The following is a 14,406-nucleotide window of genomic DNA, read 5'->3' as shown; positions in this document are numbered from 1 at the left end:
GACTTCCACTGAACATCTTTTGCGGCCTGACAGCGAGATCCTTTCATGTGTCCCCTGCCTGGTCCCACTCACCAGAGCCTAACCAGAAACATGCCACTGCCCAGGGCAAGGTCAGATTTCTCACCATACCACAGCATTAAAGCAACATTGCCTCTCCTAATGGAGGAGGGGGGGAAACACTCTGGTTATTTTTCATCAATCTCACAGACAATATATTCCATCTCATCATATTGAAAGAGTACCAGCGCAAATGGATGGCGTCCATGTGGTAGTAATCTGGAGCGAATGCCTGGCTCTGCTCGATGATCTCACTGACCTGAAACTCACATGAGTTTGCTTTCAAATCGTTCAGGTTACCATCGGTGTCATCTGAAAAGGGAAAGTGAAGTCCATCCATTTTATTTTTTTGTCTCATACTTCAAAGTCGCGCTATGCTCGGATCGTACCTATCATCAAAACTTAAATTCCACCCATCCTTTGCGGAGTTATGTTACAGTTGATCTGTCAACTATTGCAGGATGACCCATAAAAGTGGCTTAGATTTGATAAATTGTAATGCATGGCTCATTGCGATGTTAATCTGCAGAACGGGTGCAAAGGGGTCAGAGGAAATGTGTGGGAGAAACAGCCTATCTTTGTTGCACTCCTCTGAATGGACTCACTGTGTTATTCTCAGTGCTACTAAATTGAGGGCTAATGTCAACCAGGAGACGGGTAAATATTTAATTGACCAGGATTATTCGAAGAGCCAAATGAATAATATTGTTTTCAGAAATATTTGTTCAAATTTGAAAGCGATATCCCCTGCCTGACTTTCACAATAGGGATGTAATGTCATGCAAAGTGAATAAGCCCTCACTGGCCTTGTACCATAAGAGACAAAGCTTTTGTACCGACGACTGGCCTATTATTTAGTTGTTGCATTTTTTTCCCTTCTTTTATGTCCTCGGAGACTTGGACGTCTTGCAACATGCCTCAAAAGAGGCTAGAGGCCCTTTTGTTTTGAGGTTTTCACACTTGAGGGCCATGGTATTTGCTGTGTGTAGAGAGGGACTGTGACAGCCTGAAAGGGAGAGGGGCTGGGCTGGCTCGCACAGAAAGGAGCCTTGGCTAAACACTGGCCCGGCTCCTAGAAAAGAGAGAGGGATTAGCGTGCACAGACCAAGAGGAACTAATCTCCTGTGACATAATAGAACTGTACATAAACAACATCCCTGAGAAGTGAGCGGTGAAGCATTGACTGACTGAAGAGGCTGAGTGTGTGAAAACAAGGACTCACTGTGGAAAATGGTGACAAGAACAAACTTTGAATCTGAACATCTGGATGGGACTGCTTTTCACAAATACGTATGCTAAAAGCATCACAGGCCTAATCAATACACAGTAGTTCTTCATCTAAAGGCACAATATGTAATTTTCTATAGGGGTCTCTAGATCACGCTTACAAAAGAGTTCGGTGACGTTGTGAAGTAGCAACGGATCTGCGAGCCGAGCCGCTGCTAACTCAGCTTATTTCTCTGATAACTTAAGATCCAGATTTCAGAAAGCCAAAATCAGTTGAAGTTAAAAATCGGTTAATCAGTCAGCAAAAAATGCTGTTAAAATATATAGTTAAAAACGACCAAAATCTGAAAAGTAAATCATAAAAACAATGGTTTAAAACTGGATAAAAGGTTAATGACAACCACACATTGTCACACCTTGGTAACAATTACAGATTTCTGTATGTATGAATATGTATGTATGTATACAAACATTTTGGATAATATTAGTAATATATAACAAATATCCATTTGTTTTTAGTCACTTTAATGTGGTAAAAGTACACCTTTAACACTGACATATTTGCAATAATTAATTGATTAACCTCCAACAACTGAATAGGAAACTATGTCTTTCCTAGCAGCACACTGGAATGATATTTGACAATTTGGGGATAGTGATTTTTCTGAAGTGTATCTAAAGATGATTAGGATTACACATGGCTCAGAGAGGTAAAACAAAAAAAAAGTTACTCATGCTTTTCCTCTGTTGACTGACTTTTTTTGTTACCTTTGTGATATTTGAAGTTGTTACGGCCCCAGCCGTATAGTCTGTAGTTGTGCGTGTGTCTGTGCGCATGCGTGCGTCTGTGTGTTTGCTCCCTCCCCTCAGGCTGCTGGAGAAGGATGATTGGAGCGTTCCGGCGACCACGGGAGCCAATCAGATTCGGCAATTAGTGAGCCACATCTTTCAAAAGGCTGGATGGAGCTTCAGTCAGGAGCGGCTGGATCTGTTGTGAACCGTCGCCCAAACCCTTGTCTGTGCTCGGCATTTCGTAGTATTGAATACTGTGTTTCATTGTAGTTGTACTTTTGTACTGTGTAACAGTACTGGGATTAGTGGTAGTTGTTATTTTGTACTGTGTAACAGTTAGAACTGACCCTGTTTTTTTGTTGTTATTTCATTTTGTCAAACCTTAAGCCTGAAGGGTCCTTTTGTTTGTATATCTTACTGCTATTTTATTTCTTATTAAAACACCTCTGTTAAAACCACTACATCTGGTTTATGTTATCTCCTTTTACCCCTTTAAGAGCTGGTGGACGTAACATAATTGGGGGCTCGTCCGGGATAACTTTAAAAGTTCCCGAGGAGGTATTATAAAAAGAGAAAAAAATTGTAGTATGATTTGTTTGGATGTGTAAAATGTGCGGAGAATGGAGAAATTTGACATTGACTCATTTCTGGCTGAGCCTTCGCTTTCACAAGTTGAAAGCTGTAGAAAAGATGATCTCATTCAAATTGCTGATCATTTACAAATTGCCTACTCCCGGCAAGCTCTCAAGAAGGAGCTCAAAGCCTTAGTTACTTGTAAATTGGTGGAACAGGGGTTGATTGAAGCATCCGCGGTGCCTGCGGGTGACACCCTGAGCGAAGGGGCTGGTAGTATCAAGGTGGATAGTGAGCCTCTCACTGGAGCTGAGAAAGGGAGTGGTGCGCGGCCGAAAGGGCCAGACACACGCTCTCGCTCAGGCTCCTCCTCGTCCTCCTCAGCAAGCTCTGGCTCCGTGAGCGAAGCCCGGCTTAAAGTCAGGCTTGCCCGGTTAAAGCTAGACGCTCGAGAAAAAGCTGAGAGCAGGGATGCCCAGCTCAAGTATCAACTTGAAATCAGAAAGCTGGAGATTGAGGCTGAAACTGCTGTCCGCATACGCCAGCTCGAGCTGGAGTCTCAGAGGGAGACTCATACGCTCACTTCGCCAACCGGTATGTATCCTCCTACCACCAGTTTAAATCACACTGCCTTTGACATTAGTAAGTATATAAGTTTAGTTCCTACATTCAGAGAGTCGGAGGTTGATTGTTATTTCAGCGCGTTTGAGCGCATTGCCTCCGCACTTAAGTGGCCACAAGAGGCCTGGCCTTTGTTAGTGCAATGTAAAATACACGGTAAAGCCCAAGAAGCTATTTCTGCGCTTCCTTTGGAGGAAAGCTTGAAATATGACAGTGTTAAAGCCGCCATTCTCCGCGCATACGAGTTGGTTCCCGAAGCCTACCGGCAGAAATTTAGGAACAGGAAAACAGCGCCGAGCCAGACATTTAGTGAGTTTGCCAGGGACAAGGGAACCTTGTTTGATAAGTGGCTTGTGTCGAGCAAAGTAAATGATTTTGAATCTCTGAGAGAACTGCTGTTGCTAGAAGAGTTCAAAAATTGTATGTCAGATCGTATTGTTGTGCATTTGAATGAGCAAAAAGCAAATTCGCTCTCTGCTGCTGCTGTCTTGGCAGATGAATATGTTCTCACACACAAATCTGCCTTTCTTTCTGAGAAACCTCGCGGCTCCCCGGTTAGTACCGGTAATGTGTCCAAGCCTCTGAGCCAAAATAAAGTGGAGCGCGAGTGTTTTTATTGTCATAAAGCTGGACATGTTATCGCTGACTGCTTTACTCTAAAAAGAAAAGAGCAAATGGGTAAAAATGTGCCGCAGCAAAAAGGTGTCGGCTTGATAAATTCTAAAGTAAATGCTTTAGAACCCGAGTTTATTGATGACAAGCCGGATGCTTGTTTTGAGCCCTTTATTTTGAAAGGGAATGTGTCGCTACCAGGTGAGCCTGCAGATCAGCGCCCGGTGCGCATCCTGCGAGACACCGCCTGCTCGCAATCGGTAATTCTCGCCAGTGTGTTGCCTTTTTCTGACAAATCAGCCTGCGGTTATGGTGCGGTGTTGCATGGCATCGAGTTGGGTTATGTTCCGCGTCCTATGCATTACGTGCATGTCGAAACTGAACTAGTAACTGGTGTGTTTCCCGTAGCTGTTTGCCCTGCCCTCCCAATTAAAGGTGTTGCATTTTTACTGGGAAACGACATCGCTGGGGGCAAAGTGACTCCCACTTTAGAGGTGCTGGAAGTGCCGCAGCACCATGAGTCAGGTAATGTAGGCACAAGTAATGATTCTGATCTGTTCCCGTCATGTGCTATCACCCGGTCTCAGTCAATGAAAGAAAACACTGTGGCGCTGTCTGACAGTTTTCTCATGTCAGAGTTTACAGAACAATCTGAGACTGAGAGCAAACCAAAAACACCGGGTAAAGTGAAAGACAACACTGCCGCTGCCCAGGCGCGCTCGACCAGCACTACGTCACCATCGGACAGTGCGTCTCTGCCCGTCTCCAGAGAGCGCCTGTGCGCGGCGCAGGGGATGGACCCAACGTTGAAGACCTGCTTCGCTAATGTGGTGAGTGCTGACAGAGCAAGAGGTGAGCAAGTAGCCTACACGATCGATGATGGTGTTTTACTGCGTAAATGGTGTCCTCGTAGTAAGGTTGACTGTGATTGGAGTGTTGTACACCAGGTGGTTATCCCTACGGTGTATCGTTCGCATGTGCTGTCTTTGGCACATGAGAGCCCGTGGTCCGGACATTTAGGAATAACAAAAACCTACCGGCGTGTTCTCAAACATTTCTTTTGGCCTGGTTTAAAGTCTGATGTTGTTAACTACTGTCGCTCTTGTCATGTGTGTCAGATTACAGGTAAGCCCAATCAGGTTATCCCTGCTGCGCCGTTGCATCCCATACCTGCTGTAGGTGAGCCTTTTGATCGTGTTATCATAGACTGTGTTGGTCCTTTACCAAGAACCAAGGGTGGAAATCAATTTTTACTCACCCTGATGTGCGCTTCCACCCGATTCCCTGAAGCTGTGCCGCTGCGTAAAATAACATCCAGTTCCATTGTAAAGGCATTGACAAAGTTCTTTTCCACATTCGGTCTTCCGCGCACAATACAAACTGACCAAGGCACAAACTTCCAGTCAAAACTTTTCAATCAGGTCCTCCAGACATTAAACATCCAGCACGTAGTATCCAGCGCGTATCATCCTGAGTCACAGGGCGCGCTGGAGCGGTGGCACCAAACATTGAAAGCCATGCTGCGTAAGTATTGTTTAGAAACAGAGAAAAACTGGGATGAAGGTCTCCCATTCGTTTTGTTCGCTGCCCGTGAGGCTGTCCAGGAATCCTTAGGATTCAGCCCCGCGGAGCTTGTTTTTGGCCACACTCCTCGCGGTCCGTTAAAATCTCTCCAGGAGCAGTTTCTGGCATGTGAGTCTTCCGCAGAGGAAGGTGTGCTGGATTATGTATGTAAATTCCGTGAGAGATTGCATCGGGCAAATAAATTGGCAAAAGAGACTCTGTCCTCTTCGCAAAAAGTCATGAAGCGCTACTATGACCGTTCCGCTGTTCTCCGGCGTTTCCAGGTAGGTGAAAAAGTTTTGGTCCTGTTGCCGGTGCCCGGTTCCGCTCTCTCCGCCAAATTCGCCGGCCCTTACGAAGTTTGTGAGTGTTTGAGTGATACTGATTATGTTGTTCGCACCCCCGAGAGGAGGCGTAAGACTCGCGTGTGTCATATTAATATGCTTAAAAAGTATCACACGAGAGACGTGACAAAAACTGAGCCTGCCGTAATACACGGTCCGTGCGCTCTAATTGTGGCAGATTCTCAGAGTCCTCCAGAGGACTTAGTTATGCGCCATTCGGCACTTCACAGCGCTCGCTTGCCAAATTCAGAAATGTTAGCGAAACTCCCCTCAGTGTTGAGTCATCTGACGCCTGACCAGCAGCATGATGTCCGCGGTCTTATAAATGGTTTCCGGTGTTTGTTTAATGATGTGCCCACAAAAACCAACGTGCTAAAGCATGATATAGATGTAGAAAATGCTCGGCCCATTAAACAGCATCCCTACCGCGTAAATCCAGTAAAGCGGGAGCTAATGAAGAAAGAGACAAAGTATCTTTTAGAGAACGGCTTGGCTAAGCCTAGTATGAGTGCTTGGAGTTCTCCGTGCCTTCTAGAGGCAAAATCCGATGGATCACCACGGTTCATCACCGACTTTAGGAAAGTGAATGCTGTCACTGTTCCAGATTCGTATCCTCTTCCTCGGATGGAAGACTGTGTTGACAATTTGGGGACTGCTAAATTTGTGTCAAAACTAGATCTGTTGAAGGGTTATTGGCAGGTGCCTTTGACAAAGCGTGCTTCTGAAGTATCTGCGTTTGTGACTCCAGATCAATTTTTGGAGTATAATGTAATGGCGTTTGGCATGTGTAATGCACCAGCAACCTTCCAAAGGTTAGTGAATATTGTGTTGGCTGGGATTGATAATTGCAACGCCTATCTAGATGACCTCATTGTGTACACCGTAACCTGGGAGGAACACATGCAGGTCCTTACAAAGGTTTTTCGCAGGCTGGCCGACGCATCACTCACTCTGAACTTAGCAAAATGTGAGTTTGGCAAAGCTACCGTGACCTATCTTGGCCGACAGGTAGGCCAGGGCCAGGTTCGTCCCATAGAGGCTAAGATAGCTGCCATCGCAGCGTTTCCTTCCCCCTCCACCCGGAGATCTCTGAGGAGTTTCCTTGGCTTGGCGGGTTATTATAGGAGTTTTTGTAGAAACTTTTCCATTGTTGTTCAGCCCTTAACTAACCTGCTTAGCCCCAAAGTTGATTTTGTGTGGACCCAGGCGTGTCAGCATGCTTTTGAAAGCATCAAGGCTCTGTTAAGCCACGCCCCCGTGCTCGCTGCTCCTGACCTTGCTCGCCCATTTAAACTGGAGGTTGATGCAAGTGCAGTCGGAGCCGGGGCAGTTCTGCTGCAGGAGGATGTCTGTGGGGTTGACCACCCGGTGTGTTACTACTCCAGGAAGTTCAACAAACACCAGGTAAATTACTCCACCATCGAGAAGGAGGCTCTTGCTCTGTTGTTGGCACTCCAACATTTTGAAGTTTATGTTGGGTCCAGTCCCCTGCCAGTTGTTGTTTTCACAGATCATGATCCGCTCAGATTCCTTGCGCGCATGTACAATCACAACCAAAGGCTGATGCGGTGGGCGTTGATCGTGCAGGACTTCAACCTGGTAATCCGTCACAAAAAGGGTAAAGAAAACATCATTGCAGATGCCTTGTCCAGGCTTTGACTTGTTTTGTTGTTTTGTGTGTATAAACTTGTAAAATGTCAACAACCACGGGTTGTTGATTTAAGGGGAGGGGTGTTACGGCCCCAGCCGTATAGTCTGTAGTTGTGCGTGTGTCTGTGCGCATGCGTGCGTCTGTGTGTTTGCTCCCTCCCCTCAGGCTGCTGGAGAAGGATGATTGGAGCGTTCCGGCGACCACGGGAGCCAATCAGATTCGGCAATTAGTGAGCCACATCTTTCAAAAGGCTGGATGGAGCTTCAGTCAGGAGCGGCTGGATCTGTTGTGAACCGTCGCCCAAACCCTTGTCTGTGCTCGGCATTTCGTAGTATTGAATACTGTGTTTCATTGTAGTTGTACTTTTGTACTGTGTAACAGTACTGGGATTAGTGGTAGTTGTTATTTTGTACTGTGTAACAGTTAGAACTGACCCTGTTTTTTTGTTGTTATTTCATTTTGTCAAACCTTAAGCCTGAAGGGTCCTTTTGTTTGTATATCTTACTGCTATTTTATTTCTTATTAAAACACCTCTGTTAAAACCACTACATCTGGTTTATGTTATCTCCTTTTACCCCTTTAAGAGCTGGTGGACGTAACAGAAGTGTTATAATGTATCTAATTGATCTGGATTTCTTTAATCCTATTTTTTATTTTATTTTTTAAATTTGAAAGAGCATAAATGGAATCCAACCATTTGTGGTTTCCCTGCATGTGAGTTCTTGTTAATACATCAAAAGCTTGAAGTCATTTTGGAGTAAAAAAAAAAAAAAAAAAAAAAAGGCAGATTTGGCAAATGCAGATAAATACCTGAATACTCTGAAGCTCAGGTTCGTCAGCACAATGCAAAACAATGTTTGACAACAGCTCTTGTAACTGAAAAATGAACTAAAATGTAATAACCTCTTATGCAGTATATTTTCAGCAAATAAACCTCTATCTCATTGAAATGACTCTAAACAAGACTGTAATGTCAACTCGCCTGGGGATATAATAAAAAAGCGGTAAAAATGGTACTACTGAACACTGTTCTGCACTCGATTATTGTATGTGTCCTAAAACGGCTTTCATCCACCAAACACAAATAACTCCGCTTGCGGTTTTGAGCACACAAATCATACACTCCGTACATATAGGATTAACTCTCACAATGTCACTCTTAGCTTTATTTTCTTGTAAACATTTCCACTTTTCATTTTACGAGGGTGAAAGGCTGCAGAGCAGAGGAGGGATTTAATGCCTTTCAAACACACAAGTGCTCTGAGAGCAGCGCATTATGCTAAAGGCTGCCCGACCTCAGCAATGGTAAATTTGCTCGGGCTGTTGAGCTGGATGACCTGTTTATTTGGACTTGCAGAGCACATGTCTCAGGCCCCTGGACCCATCAGTGAACATGCTGTACGCCGAGTCGGCCATGATGGCTTTTACAGCCAAAATAAGCAACATTAACTGCCAAATAGTTGAGCACTGGGAGGAGAAGCATGTCTATTTACTGCTCGCTTACACAGCTTCAATTAAACAAACAGCACAGGGGAAACTGGTTAAGGATTATTTTATTACTTAGCATTTTGTACAGTTTCTACCATGGAAAAATAACATGTAACATAAGACTGTATTTACAATTCCATTTTTACAAAATGTCTTTACAAGATTTTTTTTGCCGGTTCAAAAACTTGAGACTAGAACACACGAAACATACACATTCACACACATCCAAACCAAACTTTGTAATACACACATAAATAAATATAGACATTCACTGACTGTTCCACGACAAATATTTCTACAGCCAAGAACATGTACAATTCATCATTTCCACACAAGTTATAATTTCATTAATAAACATTACGTATTACTCCCAATATAATTCTTTGTTAATCTGTTAATGAAATGTTGCTAACATACTGAAAAGAGGTAACACAGACATTATTTCATGCCAACAGAATGCTAACGGTTGTCATGCAAAACCATTACAAGCTTTCAATTTGAAGCAAGTAATTCATTTACAGTTCAAAAAATCTAATGTACTACATGCAACATACTATGTGAAATATTCTGGGTTAGACAACAATGACTTAAGTTACATTATCCATCAGTACTGACTGTTTGCCTAAGCGCCTCTTTAATGGGTAACACATAATAAATAGATGAATTTCTACCTTTCTTTCTTCATGAATAAACAATTGTTTTACAGTTCTGGCATTTCCTTCCATCCATGTTCAACCATCTTCTGATTCGTGACCTAATTTTGATAATAACTGGCTGCGTATGAGGACAACCTGGACTATTTTAGGGGGGTTCTTGGGTCTTTTTACCTGGAATTTCATAACTTCCGGATGAGTTTGAGGATGAGTTTGGGGAGCTGTGTACTACTATAACCAACGCAGAATATGAGACCTTGCGGTATGAATTTCACTGTACAGACCAACCCGTCCGCTGACATGTCTCAGTCAAGGCAGAGGGGTTAAGAAGGAATAACTGATGTGTTGTGGAGCCTGGAGAAGATGGACCCATATTTCACGAGCAGGGGGGTCAGTTCATGGTCGGGTGCGCTGTGTTTCTGTTTGGTTCCACACATTCCTTCCCTGACAGACAGGAGCAGAGAGCCACTGGAGCTTTTCCCTATTGGGTTTGCCTCGACTTGCAGCTCAGTGCCTCTCTACTGATGGCTTCTGGTGGTGAGAGTGGTGCTGCCGGAGTCTGGGTCCTGGAACAACACACATTATCACACATCTGTCAGACACCATTTAACTATTCTTTCATGCAGTATAAATGTGCTTGTTTTGCTTCTGGCTGTTGCTGATACATTACAGTGTTTAACCTGTTATCTAGGTCATAAATACTTTTTACATCCTGCTTATTTTGCTGAGCTAAACACCCAGCCTTAAGTGTGGCTTTTCTGTAAAAGAAATTATGCTGCCTAACACAAAGTAATGTGGCGGAAGCGCAGCATCTTTTCTTAAAACTGCTGATGTTTCGGCAACTTGGGGGCAGCGGAAATAAGCTGTAAACATTAAGGTTCGTACAAATCATCAAGCACTTTCCAAGGTACTTAAATAATCCTGAAGCCTCTATCATCACATTTAAAGTGAGACTATAAACTTTATTGTGAGGAATAAAGCTATAGAATCCATTTATAACCACAGCAATCAATGTATCTTGACACTTTGTTAATTTTATCATCTATTTTTATTAACTTTGATTGTATGTCAACCTATTAGCTTAGCTTGTCTGGTGTGAGATGCCAAAGTCAACAAACATATGGCAATAGGATTTTTTCATTTCAAATATCAAAAGATTTGTGGTATTTTTATAGATGAAGCACCCATATATGTTGAAAATTAAGATTTTTTCTCAAGGGCTACATGATGCTGTTAGCATTGAGCAGTAACAGCAACACCAACTTTAAAAAAAATTGTTGAAGAGAACCACATTAGTAGACATGATTTGGCACCGAAGAGCATCAAAATATTGATAAATCCAGCATATAATCTTTTAAACTGAGGTAATTAAGGTATGACGCATACATTCCTTGAGTTGTTTGGCATAATAGCAGCTGGCAGACTTACGGTGTTGAATGACTGGTAATGTGTTTGGGGTCTGGAAGGTCTTGACAGTGGCAGGACCTTCCCCTCCAGTTGTTATGACCTGCACCTCCAGTCTGTAGTATGTGGATGGCCGCAGGTTGGACACGACAAGTAAGTTGTGATCCTGCCAAGAGAGGGAGGGAAACAGAATGAGACACGCAATCAGTTGAAATCCAACAGAACGTGCCTTTGAATTTGACAGGACTTGAATTTGAATGGGCCGAAAAGCAGCTGCGGAGCTGTCTTTGCACAAGCCACAGACAAAAACAAAGACTTTGTTTTCATAAGGCTTGCTGTCTCTCCTCTTTTGCTGCCAGCTTGATAAAGTGTGCGGTGGGTGGTTTTATTTATAGATGAGCTCCAGAGGCTGGGTGGTGCAGATAGGCGGAACGTGTTGTTGATGGAGCAGATTATGTCAAAGAGCGGCTTTTTCGGAGCTCTCACAGAGGATGAAAGAGGAAGGCATGATGGCAGATGAAAACGAGGAGGAGGAGGACTTCCAGCAGGACACAACACTTCCTCAGATCTCTCCCTGTGCCTGTCTACACACCACCACTTATCGCAAGATTCATACAGAGGAGGCCACAACAGTGTTATCCTGAAATCACCCTCACCTCTGACAGATGCTGTGAGATGAACTGCTGAAAATAGAACATACCTTCCTACTACAAGGGACATTTACAGACTCTATATGACAGCGTGGTCCCTGCGGGATATGGAGACATATTCAAAAGGCAGCATTAGAAAACAGCCTTTACTCTCTACGGACTTACTGGAGGCAGGATCTGGGACTGGGAGATGATGCTGTTGGGCAGGCTGTTTTGCCGGCTTTCAGTGGTGATCTCGGCCCAGGTGACCTGGAAACCTGTGATTCGCTGATGGGGAGCCACCCTTGACACACGCCACAGGAAGTTGCCGGTGATGTTTCCCTCGATGATGGAGAAAGAGGCCGTCAGATTCTCTGGCTTAGCCAAAACCTTTGGTAGCCCTGGAGCTGTGAGGAGAAGGGTGTTCTTGATCAGGGTGATGATATTAACGGAATAATTTGACATTTTGGGAAATAAACTTAATTGCTTTCTTGCAAAGATTTATGGAGTATTCACACCACATTCTATTATATTATGTAAGGAATAGACTGTTTTTAATTATGGATTATTGTTTTGGATTTCATGCTTAGAATTTAGTGTTGTTATGGGACTGCAAATGCAAATTAGCTTACAGCTATTTCTGGTGCAATACATTAACTGTGCATCAAATCAACAATAAAGCATAAGTAATTAAAGACACGCTACCAATGACATAAATCTGTGATATTCAAGTATTCACAACATTTGCTGATGCGGTGTCACAAAGCCTATTACTGCAGAGTTACTGCAAAACATAGCCCTGAATGATCAGAACTCAATGCAGAAAACAAGCATTTAAGGTTGTTGATGCTTCATCTTGCAAACAGACATAACAAAGCCAGAATTCAAACTTTTTACACATTACCATCATGATGCAGTTATTTTGGCTTAGTTTTATTGTGTTTATGTGTGCACCTCTAGATGATGTTATGAGTCCAGACTTAGCTGAGACTTTCACAACAGGTATAAAGTATTAAAAGTTATTCCAATTGACGATGGAAAGAAAAGTTGTTGGTATCATCACAGGCATGTCACACACAAGTAAGCACGAAAATAAACGGTTCCAATATTGTCCTTCCAAGGAGAGAAACTTGCTTTGTGTTTGATGTGAACACAACATTCAAAAGTCTGACACCACTTTAATAGCCCCTTTCATACGGGATGCCGGGATCAAATGATCCCACCAATTTTCCGCCTTCAGAGGTAGTCACAGAGGCGGAAAATTGATGGGTCTGTTGGAAGCAGGATCACTATGAACGGGACATCCCGGCAAGGCGGGATATTTGACATCGCGCATGACGTTTAACACACACCTCCCACTTGTCATCGAATCACTGTTCACTGTGGCCGCTGTCGCTAACTGTGCAGAGCATCCGCCGCTTACTGTAAAAAAAACGGCATGCAAACTGTACATGTGGTGTCCGGTGCTGATTGTAAACAAACATGCTTCGCTTACTGTGCACAGAGTGTCCGGTGCTTGTTGTAAACAAACGGAGGTCGCTAACTGAACACATACTACTGCAGCACATACATTACTACTGCCCTAAGGCGAAAAGTCGGCACAGGTCTTTCCGGTAATATAGCGGGACGGCACTATGAAAGGGGCTAATGTCTGTAAGTAGTGAAGTTTAGAGCTGCTGTTAGGTGGATTTTGGTACTATGGATAGAGCCAGGATATCTTTTTCCTCCTGTTTCCAGTCTTTGTGCTAAGCTAACTAGCTTCTGGCAGCAACTTCATATTTACCATAGACACATGAGAGCGGCATCTGTCTTCTTTAACTCTTGGCAAGAAAGCGAGTAAGTGTATTTCACAACATGTTGAACTACAGATCGATTTCAGTATGCCCTGTATGTGTCAGAGAGCCGAACACTCACCTCCCTCCCCTGGGCATGGGATGTGTTTGTGAGTCTTGCTACGGATGGTAGCACAGGACGGTGTGAGGAAGGTGGTGCTCTCGTCCTTGGAGCGCCTCTTGGACTTCAACATGTGAACAGTGACTTTGTACTTGCAGGAGAACAGCAGGCCTGGGAGGTTGATGTAGTTCTCCTGTGCCAAGAAACACATTATTCAGCCATGATGACTTTGACATGTCACCCAGGTCAGGTCCCATGGAGCTTCAGAGATAATTAAATACACAGTGCTGGGGCAGATCACATTCCCGTTCAGGCCTCAGGAACATGCCCCACATTACAGGACCACTTTGAACACTCACATGGTAGGGGTTAAACCACTATCCCTTTTATTCAACTTACAATATAAATGATTTTTTATAGCTTCCACATGTGGAGTGAACACGACTTAATTAAGAAGCAGCAATCAAAGTGGATTTATGTGTAATTTTTAAAAGGGGACTGGCCAGTAAAAACCCTGTTAATGAATTCTGTGCTGCAGTCTTACACTTTACACTCATTTGGGACTTTATTCATCTATTGATCTTAACACACACACCAAAGAAAAAACGCCTTTCTCATCTCATTCAAGGAAACCAAAATAATAAGAAATCCTGCTGACTAGTGGATTCAGATCTTGCATTTGTAATAAAGAGGTTCTACATTAATAGGCAGTCCCCCGAGAGAGGGTGTGTGTATATTCTCACTGATATGAAACAGCTTTGATTAAAAGTGAATGAGGCGCTGTGCTCACATAAAAGCACAAGCCTGGAATCCTTCCCAGCGATCTATAGAAAATGGATGTATATTTCCTAGCAACGAAAGCGCCGGTCCCCAAAGAATGTGTTGATTGCCAGGCCTCT

General features: G+C 43.6%; 1 protein-coding gene across 1 annotated transcript in view; it reads right to left on the bottom strand.

Moving 5' to 3' along the window:
- Positions 1-9,108: 9,108 nt before the first annotated feature.
- LOC131979510 (anosmin-1) overlaps positions 9,109-14,406 on the bottom strand; it is a 47,837-nt gene continuing 42,539 nt past the window's right edge. Inside the window, exons 11-14 of the mRNA XM_059343512.1 lie at positions 13,529-13,700; positions 11,801-12,021; positions 11,010-11,151; positions 9,109-10,147 (exon numbers count right to left, since the gene is read on the bottom strand). Coding sequence (XP_059199495.1) covers positions 10,089-10,147; positions 11,010-11,151; positions 11,801-12,021; positions 13,529-13,700 — 594 coding nt within the window. The 3' untranslated portion in view covers positions 9,109-10,088. The remainder of the gene's footprint in view (positions 10,148-11,009; positions 11,152-11,800; positions 12,022-13,528; positions 13,701-14,406) is intronic.

Source organism: Centropristis striata, chromosome 10, assembly GCF_030273125.1.
Source record: "Centropristis striata isolate RG_2023a ecotype Rhode Island chromosome 10, C.striata_1.0, whole genome shotgun sequence".
In the NCBI taxonomy this organism is placed as follows: Eukaryota; Metazoa; Chordata; class Actinopteri; order Perciformes; family Serranidae; genus Centropristis; species Centropristis striata.
This window is presented reverse-complemented; position numbering and strand designations above follow the sequence as displayed.